Source organism: Acanthochromis polyacanthus, chromosome 20 (genome assembly GCF_021347895.1).
Source record: "Acanthochromis polyacanthus isolate Apoly-LR-REF ecotype Palm Island chromosome 20, KAUST_Apoly_ChrSc, whole genome shotgun sequence".
Taxonomy (NCBI): domain Eukaryota; kingdom Metazoa; phylum Chordata; class Actinopteri; family Pomacentridae; genus Acanthochromis; species Acanthochromis polyacanthus.
Genome location: NC_067132.1, coordinates 18,931,064 through 18,946,004, shown reverse-complemented (window position 1 = coordinate 18,946,004; position 14,941 = coordinate 18,931,064). Strand labels below are relative to the sequence as shown.

The 14,941-nt window shown below is 40.6% G+C and overlaps 3 protein-coding genes across 4 annotated transcripts; all 3 read right to left on the bottom strand.

Moving 5' to 3' along the window:
• Positions 1–258: 258 nt before the first annotated feature.
• On the bottom strand, positions 259–4,315 carry c1qtnf9 (C1q and TNF related 9). The gene is made up of 3 exons (XM_022195123.2): positions 3,048–4,315; positions 2,887–2,949; positions 259–2,679 (listed from the first exon to the last, which is right to left on the bottom strand). The coding sequence occupies exons 1-3, from the start codon at positions 3,223–3,225 to the stop codon at positions 1,910–1,912; spliced, it is 1,011 nt and encodes a 336-aa protein (XP_022050815.1). The 5' UTR covers positions 3,226–4,315; the 3' UTR covers positions 259–1,909.
• Positions 4,316–4,428: 113 nt separating this feature from the next.
• On the bottom strand, positions 4,429–9,046 carry tagln3b (transgelin 3b). 2 transcript variants are annotated; one of them, XM_022195125.2, is made up of 5 exons: positions 8,746–9,046; positions 7,677–7,904; positions 5,820–5,994; positions 5,590–5,692; positions 4,429–5,492 (listed from the first exon to the last, which is right to left on the bottom strand). In XM_022195125.2, the coding sequence occupies exons 2-5, from the start codon at positions 7,854–7,856 to the stop codon at positions 5,351–5,353; spliced, it is 600 nt and encodes a 199-aa protein (XP_022050817.1). In that variant the 5' UTR covers positions 7,857–7,904; positions 8,746–9,046; the 3' UTR covers positions 4,429–5,350. The 2 variants fall into 2 exon arrangements, with proteins under 2 accessions (XP_022050817.1, XP_051796322.1); XM_051940362.1 differs by lacking the exon at positions 8,746–9,046 and adding an exon at positions 8,125–8,677.
• Positions 9,047–10,204: 1,158 nt separating this feature from the next.
• abhd10b (abhydrolase domain containing 10, depalmitoylase b) lies at positions 10,205–14,625 on the bottom strand. Its single transcript, XM_022195124.2, has 5 exons — positions 14,488–14,625; positions 13,848–14,034; positions 12,696–12,807; positions 11,109–11,246; positions 10,205–11,002 (listed from the first exon to the last, which is right to left on the bottom strand). Exons 1-5 carry the CDS (start codon positions 14,579–14,581, stop codon positions 10,661–10,663), a joined length of 873 nt encoding a protein of 290 aa, XP_022050816.1. The 5' UTR covers positions 14,582–14,625; the 3' UTR covers positions 10,205–10,660.
• Positions 14,626–14,941: the final 316 nt, after the last annotated feature.

The following is a 14,941-nucleotide window of genomic DNA, read 5'->3' as shown; positions in this document are numbered from 1 at the left end:
AATAAAATGACTTAGTGACCTCTTTATTAAAATACAGCTAATTGGACAACAATGCAGATCATTCCTTTGCAAACTTTCCAATGGCTAATCTATACTAGCTTGCAGGCTGAGTTGATTTGCATGTTCAAATACCAGAAGGGAAAACGGGTGACTTCATGCCTTCTTTGCAAGTCAAGAAGTCATGGTATAACTGAACTTACATTTTGATATTCTGTTTCAGTCAAATTATATGTTCACATAGCAGAGAAAAAGACAGGATAACTTAATAACTTCTTTATTGTAGTACAGCAAAGAGGCTAAAGGAAATGCATAACGCAGAGTTAACTATTGTACATTTTAATTTCATCTGGTTAATATCATTTTTGAAATTGTAGGCTTTGAATGTTCAAATTCTAAAGGAAGAAACATGGTGACTTGGTGACCTCTTTATTAAAATACAGCAAAGAGGCTAGAAGAACGACGATGCAGATTTAACCTGTGCACATATTCTGCTGTAGCTGATAACATCTTTCAACTTACAGGCCGATTTTGACATACATTTTAGTGGATTTACATGTTCAAATACCAGAGGAAGAAACAGGGTGACTTCTTTGTTGTAATACAGCAAACAGGCTAGAAGAAAAAAACAACAATGCAGATAGAACTTTTGCAAGCTTTCTCCTAGATAATATAATACTAATGGGCTGACATTAACATCCATTTCAGTAGATTTACATGTTCAAGTAATAGAGGAAAAAAAACAGATTAATTCATGACTTGTTTACTGGCAGGAAACACAATACAGTTAAACTTTATACACCTCCTTTTCATAATCTGAATGACTTCCTGAATGCTGTACTTTTTTTTGATTATGATCCTTGAAACAGGCTCATCAAGTTAATATTATTTTTGAACATAGGTTGAACATATATTTTGGTAGAACTGCATGTTCAAACACCAGAAGAAGAGAAAGATTGACTCTGTAATTTATTTATTGTGAGACATTAACAGGCTAGAAGAAGAAAAGAATGTAATTAGACTTTACACTCCTCACTGTCAACTGGTCAATATCACCTTCAAAATTCCAGGCTGATTTTGAAACTCATTTCTGGAAAATTACGTGTTCAAATACCAGAAGAAGAAACGGGATGGGAATTTAATGACTTTTTTTATTGTGAAACATTAAATGATCTAGAAGATAAAAACAATGCTGAGTTCACCTTTGCACACTTATATTTCATCTGGATAAGGTCACGTTTGAACTTACAGGCTGATTTAGACATCCATTTCACAAGAATTGCATGTTCAAGGTCCTACAAGAAAGTAGATCTGATTTAATGACATCACGTATTCACAGGGCCAGAATTGGGAGGCAATTCACATTATTTAGTGAAACTAGCAACAAAATGCGTAAAAAAAAATACTATTATAAGCAAAAAGGTCCTGCATTTAAAATTTTGCATGAATAGAATTGTGCATCTAATGTAGGTTTCTGAAAAGGAAAAATAATGCAGCATAACGTTTGTTTATTATCACGGATTCATTCATATTAAGAAATATTCTTGTTTTAACATGTTTTAGAAATCTTTCAGAGTAGCTTAGTGTAGAATAAAGCAATGTGTTTTTAAGCTTGTCATTTGTTTTGCTGCTAGAATCTGAATTAGCAGTAATTACAGAAATGCATGTTTCCTTATGTAAATATATAAATGTAAAGGTGAAGAAGAATTAAGCAAAATAAACTGGGTTTTAGTGAAGCAAATGATAAATTATTGAATTTCCATGATATCCAATCATATTAATGTTATTACCATTTGCACAATATAAAATCAACTAAAGTTGAGTGCCAAGTTGATCTCCATTGACTCATTTCTATTATTTAAAATAGTTTACTATTTCTCTTGCCAATCATTATCAAAGAATTCATCATAAATTAGGTTCCAAATATTATGAACCCAGAGAAGGTAGAGTCATCATCTTCATCAGCAAAGAGCCCATTGAACAGCTCTCCTCCAACCACCTGCAGCCACACCTTGTCCCCCACCTCCAGGTGCAGCACAGCGCCCCCTGCTGCCTGGTCCTCGCTGCTCTGGTAGTTATCTGTGGTGTGGATGATTTTTGCCCCATTCTTCACCAGGGCCACCTTCACATTCCTGGAGAAGACAGTGATGTGGTAGGTGAAGAAGTAAGCACCTGCCACCGAGCATGTGAATCTTCCTGTTTGCGGACTGTAGTGATTCTGTTCGTTGTAAACAATCTTGTCAAACCGGATCGGTGCGTTCGCTGGTGGAAGTTTAGTTTGAGCCGTGAGTCCCACAGAGAAGGCGCTTTTAGGGATGATTAGGGCATCTCCCTTCTCACCCATATCACCCTTCTCACCTCGAGGCCCTCTGTCCCCTCGATAACCTATACTTCCTTTGTGGCCAGGAACACCTATTTCCCCCTTCAAGCCTGGCTTGCCTGGTGGTCCCAGTGGTCCCTGAATCCCTCTGTCACCTCGGAGGCCAATTTCTCCCTTTGGACCCTCTGGTCCAAGAGGCCCCAAATCTCCTTGGGGTCCTTGGCGTCCAGGCAACCCAAGCTCTCCTTTATTTCCTTTCAGACCAATGGGCCCTTGTACTCCTTGGGGGCCCATTTTCCCTGGAGGCCCTCGTTCTCCATTATCACCTCTTTTTCCTTTGAGACCTGCTGGACCAGTTGCACCTGTAAATGACAAGCACACAATAAACCTCCTCATGTTTTTATACTAAGTGTTCACAATTAGGCGCATCCATAGAGATATTGCAAATATATCGATAAACTATATTGAAATATGGACAAATAAAGGATGTAAAGTGTGTATATACAGATGAATGTTCTCTTAGAGATTATTAATTTTTCACTGGGGCAGGTTACTCTCAAGATACATACCAGGCTCTCCTCTATCTCCCTTGTTGCCGTCATTACCTGCTCGTCCGGCCGGGCCAATTTCACCTTTAAATGGATGATTAATGTAATATAATGTTATTGCAAATTGTGAGGTAGAAGCTTAAAACATGTAACAAAATTTAAAATTTTCCTTCTAAACTCACCTTGATCACCTTTATCACCCCTGAGTCCATCTCGGCCGTCTCTGCCCGGGGTACCATTGTGTCCAGGATCCCCCGGTATTCCAGGATGTCCGCAAACACAGCCTTTACTTTGGGTTTCTTCCACTGCAACACATCTGGCCACCAACAGAAGGATGAGCAGTGACCTTATTTGCAACATTGCACCTCATGCACCAGTCTTACAAAAACTAATATCTGACTATTTAAAAACTTTTCGCCTCAAAGAAGGCTAGCCTCATTACCATATGCGTAACTCAGAAGCTCTAATACAGCGATAGAAGAGCACAAGACGCCCAAAGACAAGCAAGACATCAACCAAAGAAAACACAAGCTTCAGGCAAGCGTGACCTCAGACCTCTCAAAGCCATTTCATTGGCTCGAGTGTTTTTGGTTTACTTATTGGGTCTGCCTCGTTCGTTACACATGACCTGTGCCCCTTCAGAGCCTTCTCCAGTCTAGCTGAAGGTAATTATAAGCTTAAACTCAAAGTGCATGTGAAGATCAAACATGTAGAAGGCCACATAGTTTCACATGAGCTGCTTTCATATCCAGCACAGCAAACAGGATATTAACCTTAAGCAAATGATTACATATGGTCAATTGACATCGTCATGCCAGAATATCATATTTCTTGATTGAGTTATAAAAAAATACGCATTAGGAATGGGTGCATGTATTAGCTGCAGTGCAATGTAATCTGTACTGGATGCTAATGGCAAACGAAAATGTCAATTCATGCATGTATTTCTCAAATGTGCTCTTTAAAATGTCAACAGTCAGTAACAATTGACTTCATTAACTGGATTACTGACACATTATGTGATCTTTTGTGGTTATTTTAATAACACGCCCCCTCAGCTGTTATGTAGCGGATAGATCCTTATGTTAACTATGTTTATGGTGGATTTTTGGTCACTGAACAACACCAAAACAAAATGGAGAATCGCAACTATTACCAAATAACAGCGCATTTTAATATTGTACAAGTACTTTAAGGCAGTTTTGGTGACTTCTGTTTCTCTACACCCTCCACAAAGCTCAGATCAGCTATTAAACAACACTGAGCTGAGAGGGATTTAATATCTTACTCAAAGTCACTCAGCAAGGCAAAGGTTTGCAGGCACACAGGCTTGAATCAGGAACCAGCGTCCTAACCATTATGCTGCGCTGCGAACACTTTATTAGATTGCGTACAGTGAGGAGAGACGGGAGGGATGGGCGCATGGGAGGAGCTGGAACATAAAACCAAGATAAGAAAAGGGAAAAAAAAACACAGCCCCAACACTGAGCACACAGCATACACCCCTGACATTCTCATTATCAAGACACTCCAACTTGCTCACAGTACAGACTGACACAAATGTATTTCCTCATACTTTATTTCTTCAACAATTCTTCTTACAAGCCTCCAGATATAAATATATTTAAAAATATAAACATAACACACATAAAAGTGCACATTCAAGCAATGTATTTACCTGACACCAGAAATGGAAACTTCACTGTCATACAGGTTGCAGTACTGCACATTTACTTGCTTGTTGTACACCAATGGACAAATATGTAATCTAACAAACAAATAACAAGGGCATGGCTCAGAATGAATGACACTCATTTATAATTTCAGGCCAGTATATCAGGACCCAGTCTTTGTTGTCCCATAACCAGGCACAACGTGAGGTTGATTTGGTTACAGAGGATACTGCAACAAGTCTTCAGACATGATAGCAGAGACATCGTCAGTCATTGAGTTCCATTAGGTTTAAGGCCAAACTATAATAACATAGTAACAGACCATCAGAAAATGACCAAAGTAAATGTAAATAAGTGTTTGCATAAATATAAACACATAGCATACCGCATGCTGTAACATTAGACTACAGTATTTCTGTAGATATGTGTAAAATACTGATGGTTTGTATAATAAAAATAAAAATCTTTATGAGACTAACGTAATGTGGAATGACTGAGCTCCACATTAAGTAAACAACTGCACATGGAAAGTAAAAAAAAACTGAGTAAACATTGCTTGAAAGGGAACAGCACTAACAACAGGGTCGAGAGGAAGAGGAGGAGAGCTTGAAGGAGGAGATCTACAGTATCTGACATCATTTTTTAAGGGTGTGGATAGAACACTCTGTCTGGCAAAAGCAGCAATTCCAGGGAAACTGAGGTTAACACGGCAGGTGCTACAAAGCTTAGGAAAGTTTTGGGGCTACAACATTTGTGGTATTAGTAGAAAATAAGGTCTGGAAGCAGGGGAACAAGTTAGCCCAGTAAGTGGTCTACATGATCTGACGGTGCATGCCATAGCCTGTCATTCCAGCTTGGGAAGCCCCACGGTTGCTGCCCATTTGCAGGCCAATCAGACTCTGTCCTTGGCGCAGCTGCTCTTCACTGAACTCTCGTCTGTAGCCCTGGGCTTTCCTGCATACACACACAAAATTTTGCAAGCATAAAACATAGACAGAGATGTAAGTATGAAGATAAGTAGCTCTTGTGTTACAGTGAGGTTCTTGTGCACCTGTGGAACCAGTCTCGGTCTCCTCTGTATTGACCATCGTCCTTTGTGACTGCAACACTCCCCAGAGCCATGAGGGTCCTCTGCACTGCTGCCATGTCCTTCCCTATAGCCAGAGTAATTGGTAGAGACATGCAAGTTACCAGTTTGAAAACTATCGTGAAGATTAGTCACAACTCCAGCAGTGGAGTAGAGATGTCAGCAATGAGTAACTGATTTGTGAAATCATTTACCTTCCCAGAGGTCCACAGTTTGGAAGATGTCAGTGGTCGTGACTCCATAAGCTTCTGCCGCTTGCAAAAACTGAGAGATCTTCTCCATTTGTTTAAAGGCCATCTGGGTCTCTGGAATCTTTTTGATGGGTTCTTTCCCTCTTGGATAGAGGCTGTTGATGAGTCTACAAAGAATCTGAGAGAAAATAGGTCAGAAATCTTGATCGTAATCGACTGACATACTAACCACCCCAAACTAATGACTGATGGTTAAAAAATAACAATAATTCACCCTGATAGTATAAATAACAAGGATGCAAGGTGTCTGAACAAACTGATTAAAAAGCTGGCTCTGTGGTTGGAATCAGATTGAACACATTGGTGGATGAGGAGGAGAAACAGGCACTTAGAAAGATGGAGGCCATTTTGACAAACCTGGATCATCCACTTCACATCTCCCTCAGTGAACAACAAAACATCGGTTGACGGCTCCTATCCCTGCGCTGCAGCACTGAAAGATTCAGAAAATCTTTCTTGCCATCATCAATCAGACTATTTAATTCAAAAGCAAAGAGATGAGACCAGACAATTGAATTTCCCTTCAGGGAGTAATAAAATCATTGTATTGCATTGTATTGTATTGATACACTGTTTTGTTTTGATTTTGCTGTGCCTAAATGCCCTACTCAGTACTTTTGGTGTGTGCAATATTTTAATTAATATCTTTCACTGTGGCTGCACAGTGGAGTAGTGGTTAGCACTTTTGCCTTGCAGCAAGATGATCCCGGTTCGAATCCCGGCCTGGGATCTTTCTGCATGGAGTTTGCATGTTCTCCCTGTGCATGCGTGTGTTTTCTCCGGGCACTCCGGCTTTCTCCCACAGTCCAAAAATATGCTGAGGTTAATTGGCTATTCTAAATTGCCCGCAGGTGTGAATGCGAGAGTGACTGCTTGTCTGTATATGTAGCCCTGTGACAGACTGATGACCTGTCCAGGGTGTCCCCTGCCTTCGCCCGAGTCAGCTGGGATAGGCTCCAGCACCCCCCGCGACCCAAGTGAGGATAAAGCGGTGTATAGAGAATGGATGGATGGATCTTTCGCTGTTAATTTCTACTTCTGCCACTGCTGTAAAACATTTCAGAGAAGAACTGTTTCGATGCCTGTCAAGAAGTGGCATGAAAAATCCTTTGCATTTATTGGACAAGCTTAGAGCTTCTAATTGACAAAGAGTCACTTTGGCAGCAAAAATGCAGCGTTCTTATAGCTGCATTGCATTATTGGTGCTGAGTTAATTGTTGGTGCAGAAAGAAATGTCTCTGCCTCGCCTATGATGGATCTCTGAATGATTTTTTTTACCATTAGAGTCAGCTAGAGTGTCCAGCAGGAAGACAGTGCAGCACAGTGCAGGGTGCATTTTGTAATTAGCTGTTAATTAGCTCTGGCATTTTGAAGAAGAGAGTTTCTGTCAGAGACTTTAAGAGGTACTGAAAAATTATATGCTTGCAAATGTAGAGCTACAACAGCTAACAATTTAAAATTAACTACTTCCTAAACAAAACACTTTTCTTCATTCTTCAGTCTTCATTCTGCATTATCAGTTGGATTCCTCTTCGAGCTACAAAATATTGTTATATTAATTAAACTGCAAAATATAACAAGCTTTAAGGGAAAACAAATGCCTCAGTAGTGTTGCCTAATACCAGCAATATTTCCTGAAGGTTTAAATATAACTCTGCACACAAATTGGGTTACTTATTTTAGCCTTTGGTACTCTATGGGCTCTTTAAATCTGATGGAGCTGGTAAATCTATTATATTGCATCTTCAATAATTCAATAGTAGCTTCTATTTTCAGTAGTAAGGTACTGCAGCCACTCACTGTTCCATCCATGAGCCATTTCTGGAAGTTCTGCTTGCCCGGCTGTGGTTTCTCCAGGTTTCCTCCACACTGTGCGACTATCCAGTCCACCAGCCGCTGCTCCAGGTCTGGGTCATACTTCTGATCGATCTTCTCCTGCACCTCCCGGCTCAGTCCATAGCTGGGCCCTCTGTTCGCCATGGTGGGTCTCCTGACTATCTAGTGTACTATGGGTGGAGTATGGGTTCCCTGCAGAGAACAAATAGAGCATATCAGGTTGGAATGGAGGTTTTCTGATTAATACAGGATAGTACTGTTGCAATAATACAGCCCTTACTGCATATTAATGACTTTTTAGGTACTATTTTGGTTTATTTACAATTAAAATCTCCAGAATAAACCAACTATCTCTGCAGCAAAGTTTTTTGTTTTTTTTAAAAAATGCAGGTTTTTCTCTCTCTAGCAGCACCTGTCTCTCTTACAACCCAATCCACCAGGAGCATCTCTGGAGGCTGTAGCAGAGAAGGGTGTGGTCCAATGGCTGCTGTCCCGGACGGGGACAAGCCCTCTAATTGCTATGGCAACAATCAAGCCCGTTTCCTGCACAGTGATGCTCCCTAAGAGATGCTGGTTCAAGTATGACCTCCAGTAGACTGTCGGCACGACAAAATGAAATAATCAAGTGGATTATCAGAAAGTTTACAGTCTCATAAAACATGCATTCATACAGTTGTACAACAGCTCAGATTTCGCTATTTTTAGCCTGCAATACGGTTTAATTAAATTACGTCAGTCTTCTCTGACGCATACAAAAGATTTGTGTTGAGTCGTCACTTGATTGTCTGCACCGCATCTCTGTCAGAGCGCATGAGTTGGAGTTAAATTCAAGCAAATCCAATAAAAGTGTCTCCATTTAATAACACGACGCCACACTGAGACGCATTCTGCAACAACGCGAACATTTTACAAACCCAAAGGCAAGCGGCCAAAGCGCGCACAGCAGCATGCGACACGGCATCGTTTGCGTAAATATTAAAAGCTCACATGCAGGCAAAGCAGGTTTAATCAAAGAAGAACTCCGTGCACTTACTGCAAGAGGAGAGAGCGGTGATGAGATTGGTCCCGTGTTAAATCCGCTGAGCTGGGCAGGGCTGGGGATGCTGAAGTACTGAAGCATCCATGAAACGCAGCACAAGCGCGTCGGACGAGGCTGGAGCTCACTTTGTCCGGGAGGGGCGAGTCACTGTTTTATATGGCAGCTCGTCCAGGAGGGGTCCCTAGAGACTCTCCACACTGAATGCGACGTGACTCCGCTGCCGGACACTGGTCACTGTAGTGCACGATCAGCTTTATGCAGAAACAAGTGACCCCTCAGCACGCAGGGCCACATGGTGGTGTCAAATAAACTCAAACTGTATGAGACTTAAAGCCAATATTGGACATCTGTGTCCAATATCCAACCCATTTCTAACACCACCATAGCTGATGAAGTTACAGCTGAATTCAGTGACTTGCTCATGGTTACTTAAGTACAATCTGTGCTGTCTTGTCTTGGTAGCTGCTTTAATTCTCGGTCTCCCTTCTGACTTAATACTGTTCATTAGGCCTCTACACTGGCCTTATTGTTCCTTACAACTGTATCTGAGTTTCCCTAATGAGAACTATTTCTCATCACTTATTAAATTTGCGTTGCTTTGAGCCAGATAAGAGCCGCAGCTGACTATGAACAGAATTCTGCCTCATTTTATGTAACTGCATGGTAACACAAAAAATGTGGAATATTTATTTCAAAGTAAACAAATAAGCAACATAGTAAAACGCAACCATATGCAACGCCTCTTCGTGCCATCTCTCTCGCCTGGATTACAACTGTCTCCCTGCCATAAATTGACATTTGATTTTTTTTTAGTTACAGACATACAAAATGACTGACTATGTAGCTCAGCCATAAGTTAAAGGTCAGTGCTGCAGTTAAGTGGGATCTGACAGAGATAAGTTGTTAGTTTCGGCCCATTGAGCACAGTGCAGCTGGTGGCCAATTAACATGTTAATAATCAACAGTCTAGCGGGTCCATTGAGCGGGTCTCTCTGTGGCTAAAGGCCAACAGGTATGGAGTCATGTAACAGAATGTTCTAACAAAAATAAACCTCAGATGGCTGTAGTCTAAAGCCCTTGATTTCTGTTCACTGTAGATTCACAGTGATAGCATGCTAAAATACTTTGGGATTATTAGTTCAGTGTTTTGTTCTTGCTGTGGAAATTTCAGATTTTTAAAAAAATCGCTCAGGTAAAACGGTGAATTGGAAAAAGAAAATATTTAACTAGATAAAGCCTCACACTCACTTAGCTTTCAGAATAAGTTAACACAGCACTCAATTTCCTTCAACTGTAACTTCTGTCAGAATTTAAATTCTACACGTGCAATCCACTTGGTATACATCTCAATATCAGCAGCACTATATCTTATTTCAGTTACTCTTTGACAGCACATAATGTTGAGATATTTGTGCTACCTGTGAGTGCAACTTCACAGACTTGAGACCTGCACTGTAGTGTGCAGAGCTTTTATTGGCCAAAACAGGTGAAAAGTGATTAAAAAGGCACAGGAAAGCTGTGTGTCTACTTAGAAGTGGAGGGGAAAAACAGCCAAACAGTAAGAATGACGGCAGAGACAGCAGCACTGGCAGACCTAATAACGGCTGATCAACTTAACACTATACAATAACCTGGAACACATAAAAATGCAACCTGAAGATATCAGGGAACAGCTAGCAGGAGAGCTCCCTTTCAACATAGTTTTCACTGTAACGGCATGTCGACGAGATGATGATAACAGGTGAAGAATGGGGGAAAACAAGAGATGGATAAAAGGTCATATTTGGCAGAGAAACATGCCGGTGTTTGGTAATTTCCTTGAGGGCTGACTTCCCAGTTAACACAGTCATTCTCTTTTTCTTTTTTTTTAATCTCAGGACCCTCTCAGGCTCACTCCACCATCCCTCACTCAGACCAAAGTGGTCAGCTTGTCTATGAGATCGTCAATAGTGTAGACCATCAGCTTGATGTCGTCCTTCTCCGACATGCGGTGCTGGCCATGTCGCCGGAGGATGACATCCACATCGGGGCTGAGGACGCGCTCCGCAACCTGCATAGAGATGTGCCAGGGGACGTCCTCATCTTTGAGGCCGTGAATGAGCCGTACAGGGCAGGTGACCGGGATGGGACTCTGGAGCACACAGTGATTTTCTGCCTCACGAAGGAAATCCATGCTGAACTTGTAAAAACCCTCCTCCGAGTGTTTAGTGGGCACTGTCCACTCCCCCTTCTCCTCCAACTCTTTACGTGTCTGTGCGTTTAAACATGGAGAGATCTCACTTAGAAAATGCAATATCTGCAAAAATGTACATTAAATGACAAAAATGGACATATGTGGTACTATTCCACGTTCCTACCTCCAGTGGAAGAGAGTTGAATGCTGTCACAAGGTGATCAGCGGCAGTGGAGATGCCCACCAGTGCAGCGGTCTTCTCTGGTCTTGCGATGGCTGCTAGCAGCATGAGCCACCCACCTATACTGGAGCCCACGAGTATCTACAGGCAGGCAAAACAACATAAATCAACTGCCAAGAAAAATGAACAACAGATTCATGGAAAACAAATTAAAACCTTTCGCAAAAACATTCCATCGAGAGAACGGTAGATCGTAATTCTAGCAGTGGAAGACTACTGATCTAAATATTTAGTAATATATCGCCATCTTCTGGAGAAAAGGTGGAATTGTTTCACAAGAAAGAGGTGGAATTTCACAAGGTTTTATCAATTCCAGTTCTCTTTACTAATTCTGCTGTTCAACTGATCCTTAAATTATTACTCTAATGAATAGTTTGAGTTTATTTGTTGAGTGCAAATTGAGGTATTACAACATAGGCGTTATAGTGTTAATCGAGCTGCTTTATATTCGTTTGCAAAAAGCCAAGCTTGATGATTATATATCATAGAAATTATTATTTGTTGTCCTTCCCCTTTGTTTAGATTATTCCTGACTAGCCTGGATGCTTTACTTTCACTACCCACAATGATGTATGTGCACAGTTTGACAGTAGAAAGCTATTTTCAGGCCCATCTGCTGAAGACGGAAGCTTTCTCAGTGCTCATTTTCAGTCTGAGTTTAACATATGGGCTCACCAGCAGGATTTCAGGACATTACCAGTAGTTTAGAGCCAATCGTGTTCCAGTATGCAACTTTTACAAGTGTGATTTAGAGACTTGGAGCCTCTGCTGCACAGACACCAAGAAATGATTTCAGTGAAGCAGGAGAAATCCTGCATTAAGCAGTTTTTCAAATTTGATTGTAAATTCATAGAATCTAAATCTAAATGAACTCAGTACAATGAATAGATCTAATTTTGTAGAAGTTCCTAACCTGGTACTTTGTTAGTGGACAAAACATAATAAGAAGAGAACTTTGCACACATCTTTTTTGCAAGACAGGTGTGTAGGAGAGGGGTTAGCATATCCAAAAACTAAAAAAAAAAAACCTGCACATTGTCTAATTTGTAAAACATATATATTCACAATGTTTCTGTGCTAGATCTCCATCAGGCAGACAGTGTGCATGAGTCTCTTTGGAAGTGTTTTATATGTTCAAAGTGGATCATCAAACATAACATTTTGTCAAAATCAACAATACTCTAGTGGACCTGTTCTGCAAGTCTTGCATTTGGCTTCTCTTGTCCAGCTTGCAAACATGAATGCATACGCTTCAAGATGATTCCCTTTCATGACAAGGCTCAAATGAATATCTTGGATGGCGCACACTCCTGACAGTGTGAGTTCTGGGATTAAGTCGGAGTTTACAAGGCACAAAAATCAATGACTCCGGGTGGAAACAGGATGAGTCTCAGGAATCTAATATTTCAAACCTGTTCTAAATGGGAGTCAACCTCTACTCCCGTTTCTCCTGAGTAAAGTTTTCATAACTTCACTGGTCAGGAGCCACAAGTAACTTGCAAAAAGGTCATGACTGTAAGAAATATTTACCTGTGGCCCCTCTGCTAACTCATCCAACACAAAAAGGACGTCTTTTTTCCAGGTACCAATAGTTCCTTCTGCTAGCACGCCCTCTGAGGCCCCATGTCCTGTGTAGTCAAATCTGGAAAACATAAGAAGGCCATGATTATTAAAGTGTAAACCCATGGCAAGCCACAAAAGGCCACAGATGGTTATTTTTGGAGACATTATAAGTACAGTACATCAGTTAAATATTATTTAACATTAGGAATGAGCTTTGAGTGCTCAGTACAATGCAATCATGTGTTTTATATCCAGACACCTAAAAATAAGGATTCCAGACAATAAAGGTTTTAAAAGGTTTCGAGGCATTTTTAAGATAGTGAAACGATTCACTATTTTATCACTCAGTCATTTAACAGAAAATGCAGCAATCATTTTATTATACATGACTAACTGTTAGCCCTCACGTGTCACCAGCTGCTACTTTTGTGTTTTTATGAAATCCTTACGGCTTTTTTTAAATTATGAAATTACTGAACAAGAGCTCTTTGATATAAAATACCTACCTCAGACAAAAAGATTATGACGTGGTAACTCAGCCACCCTGAAAACGCATATGGTAACAAGACATTTTGTTCAAAAAACAAACAAAAAAACCCCCAAGAAACAAAAGAACTACTCCCTACGGGTAACTTCACAAAAATGAATTTTCTATGCACCGCTATGTAGAGGTATAAAGCTATTTGGAACAAAAACATTCAGCATATTAAACACAAACGCCACAAAATCTGATATTTAGTGTTAGCAGCGTGTTCTCCATATCTGTACAACAATTGCTGCACTAATAATTCCGTCTATTGGCCACAGACTTAAAAAAGACTACTTGTGATGACCTGATTTTGCAGATCTAGGCTACAGAAGCATCACTGTGGTTGTGTGGTGGTTGTTTGCATCTTGTCCACTGTTTTCTATTCTTGCAATCTTGTAACAAAATTGCTATGTGAGTAGAGCTAAATTGGATTAAATGCTGTGTGCAAAAGTTTATTGTCTTTGTTGACAGTAAATTGGTTTCTGGGTTTCAAAAGCTGAAAAGCAAGACTGGGGACATTCGGGAAGAGTGGGTATTTGATCTAATCTACTCAGCATTCACAATGTCTCTGGAGTGTTGGGATGACTTACCGGAGATATGAGTGTCCTAGTGACCTACAGAACTCTTCCAGTGCCTCAGCTTTCTGCCCATTCATGTTGGAGCCATAACCTGGGAGGAAAACCACACCTGGACTTTTCCCCTTCACTCTTCTGTATGCCAGCTTTGGAAGTTCTGGTCGTGAAGCATATTGAACTGTAGATTTGTGTCTCCTGTCCCCTGGTTGACACAGAATTATTAGTGCTGATATGTTTTAAAGGGCAGTACGTGTAACGTAAATGGGTGCATGTACAACAGACAGGCTAGTACACAGCTACAATAGATAAACTACTTAGCTGAATACAATGTCCCATCCCATTTTATAGGATAAAGCTTATCGGCGCAATTTAGGAAACAGCACATGGTTACTGGCGAGACACAGTGTGGACATGTTGGTCATATCGTTCAAACGCACACATAACTACCCAAATTTACACACTCTGGTGACGACAGTTGATGTCTAAATATTTTTAAATTGCGCAAAAAGCGAAAACACCGCACGTTTACATGCCCTAAATTTTCAGGACGACGCAGTCTGTGTGAGCCACACCCCCTTCTACGCCTTTAATTGCCTTTAAATGAAACAAAAAACTGTGTGAAATCAATTTGACACAAACTGAGACTTCGACCAACCTTCCAGGCGCTTTGTCGACAAAGCTGCGAAGCCTCCATTACTTAAAATATGTGAAAGTCCTCTGCGGCAGGACCTCAGCGCGACGGCTGCCATACTGCTCCACGACCACTGAGGAAATATCGCGAGAGTAGCGGCAGTAAGTCTCGTTCGCTGTGACTCGAGAGTTTGTGCTGCTCACTGGGTTGTAGTCCATTTACATTACACAACATACTGTACAGTACAGAGCAGTGGAGCAGTGCTCAAAGAAGTATTCAGATTCTATAGCAATACTTATTTAAAAAGCAATACTGCATTTAAAGTCTGCTTAAAAGTTACATGTTCCTAAGTATAAAAAACCAAAAAGTTATGTACAAAAATAGCTCTTATTGGTACACTATGACTTTATTGACTGAATAATATTGTTGCCTAAATGTGTATTTCACTGGTAGAGATGAATTTGGTGCTATGTTACTG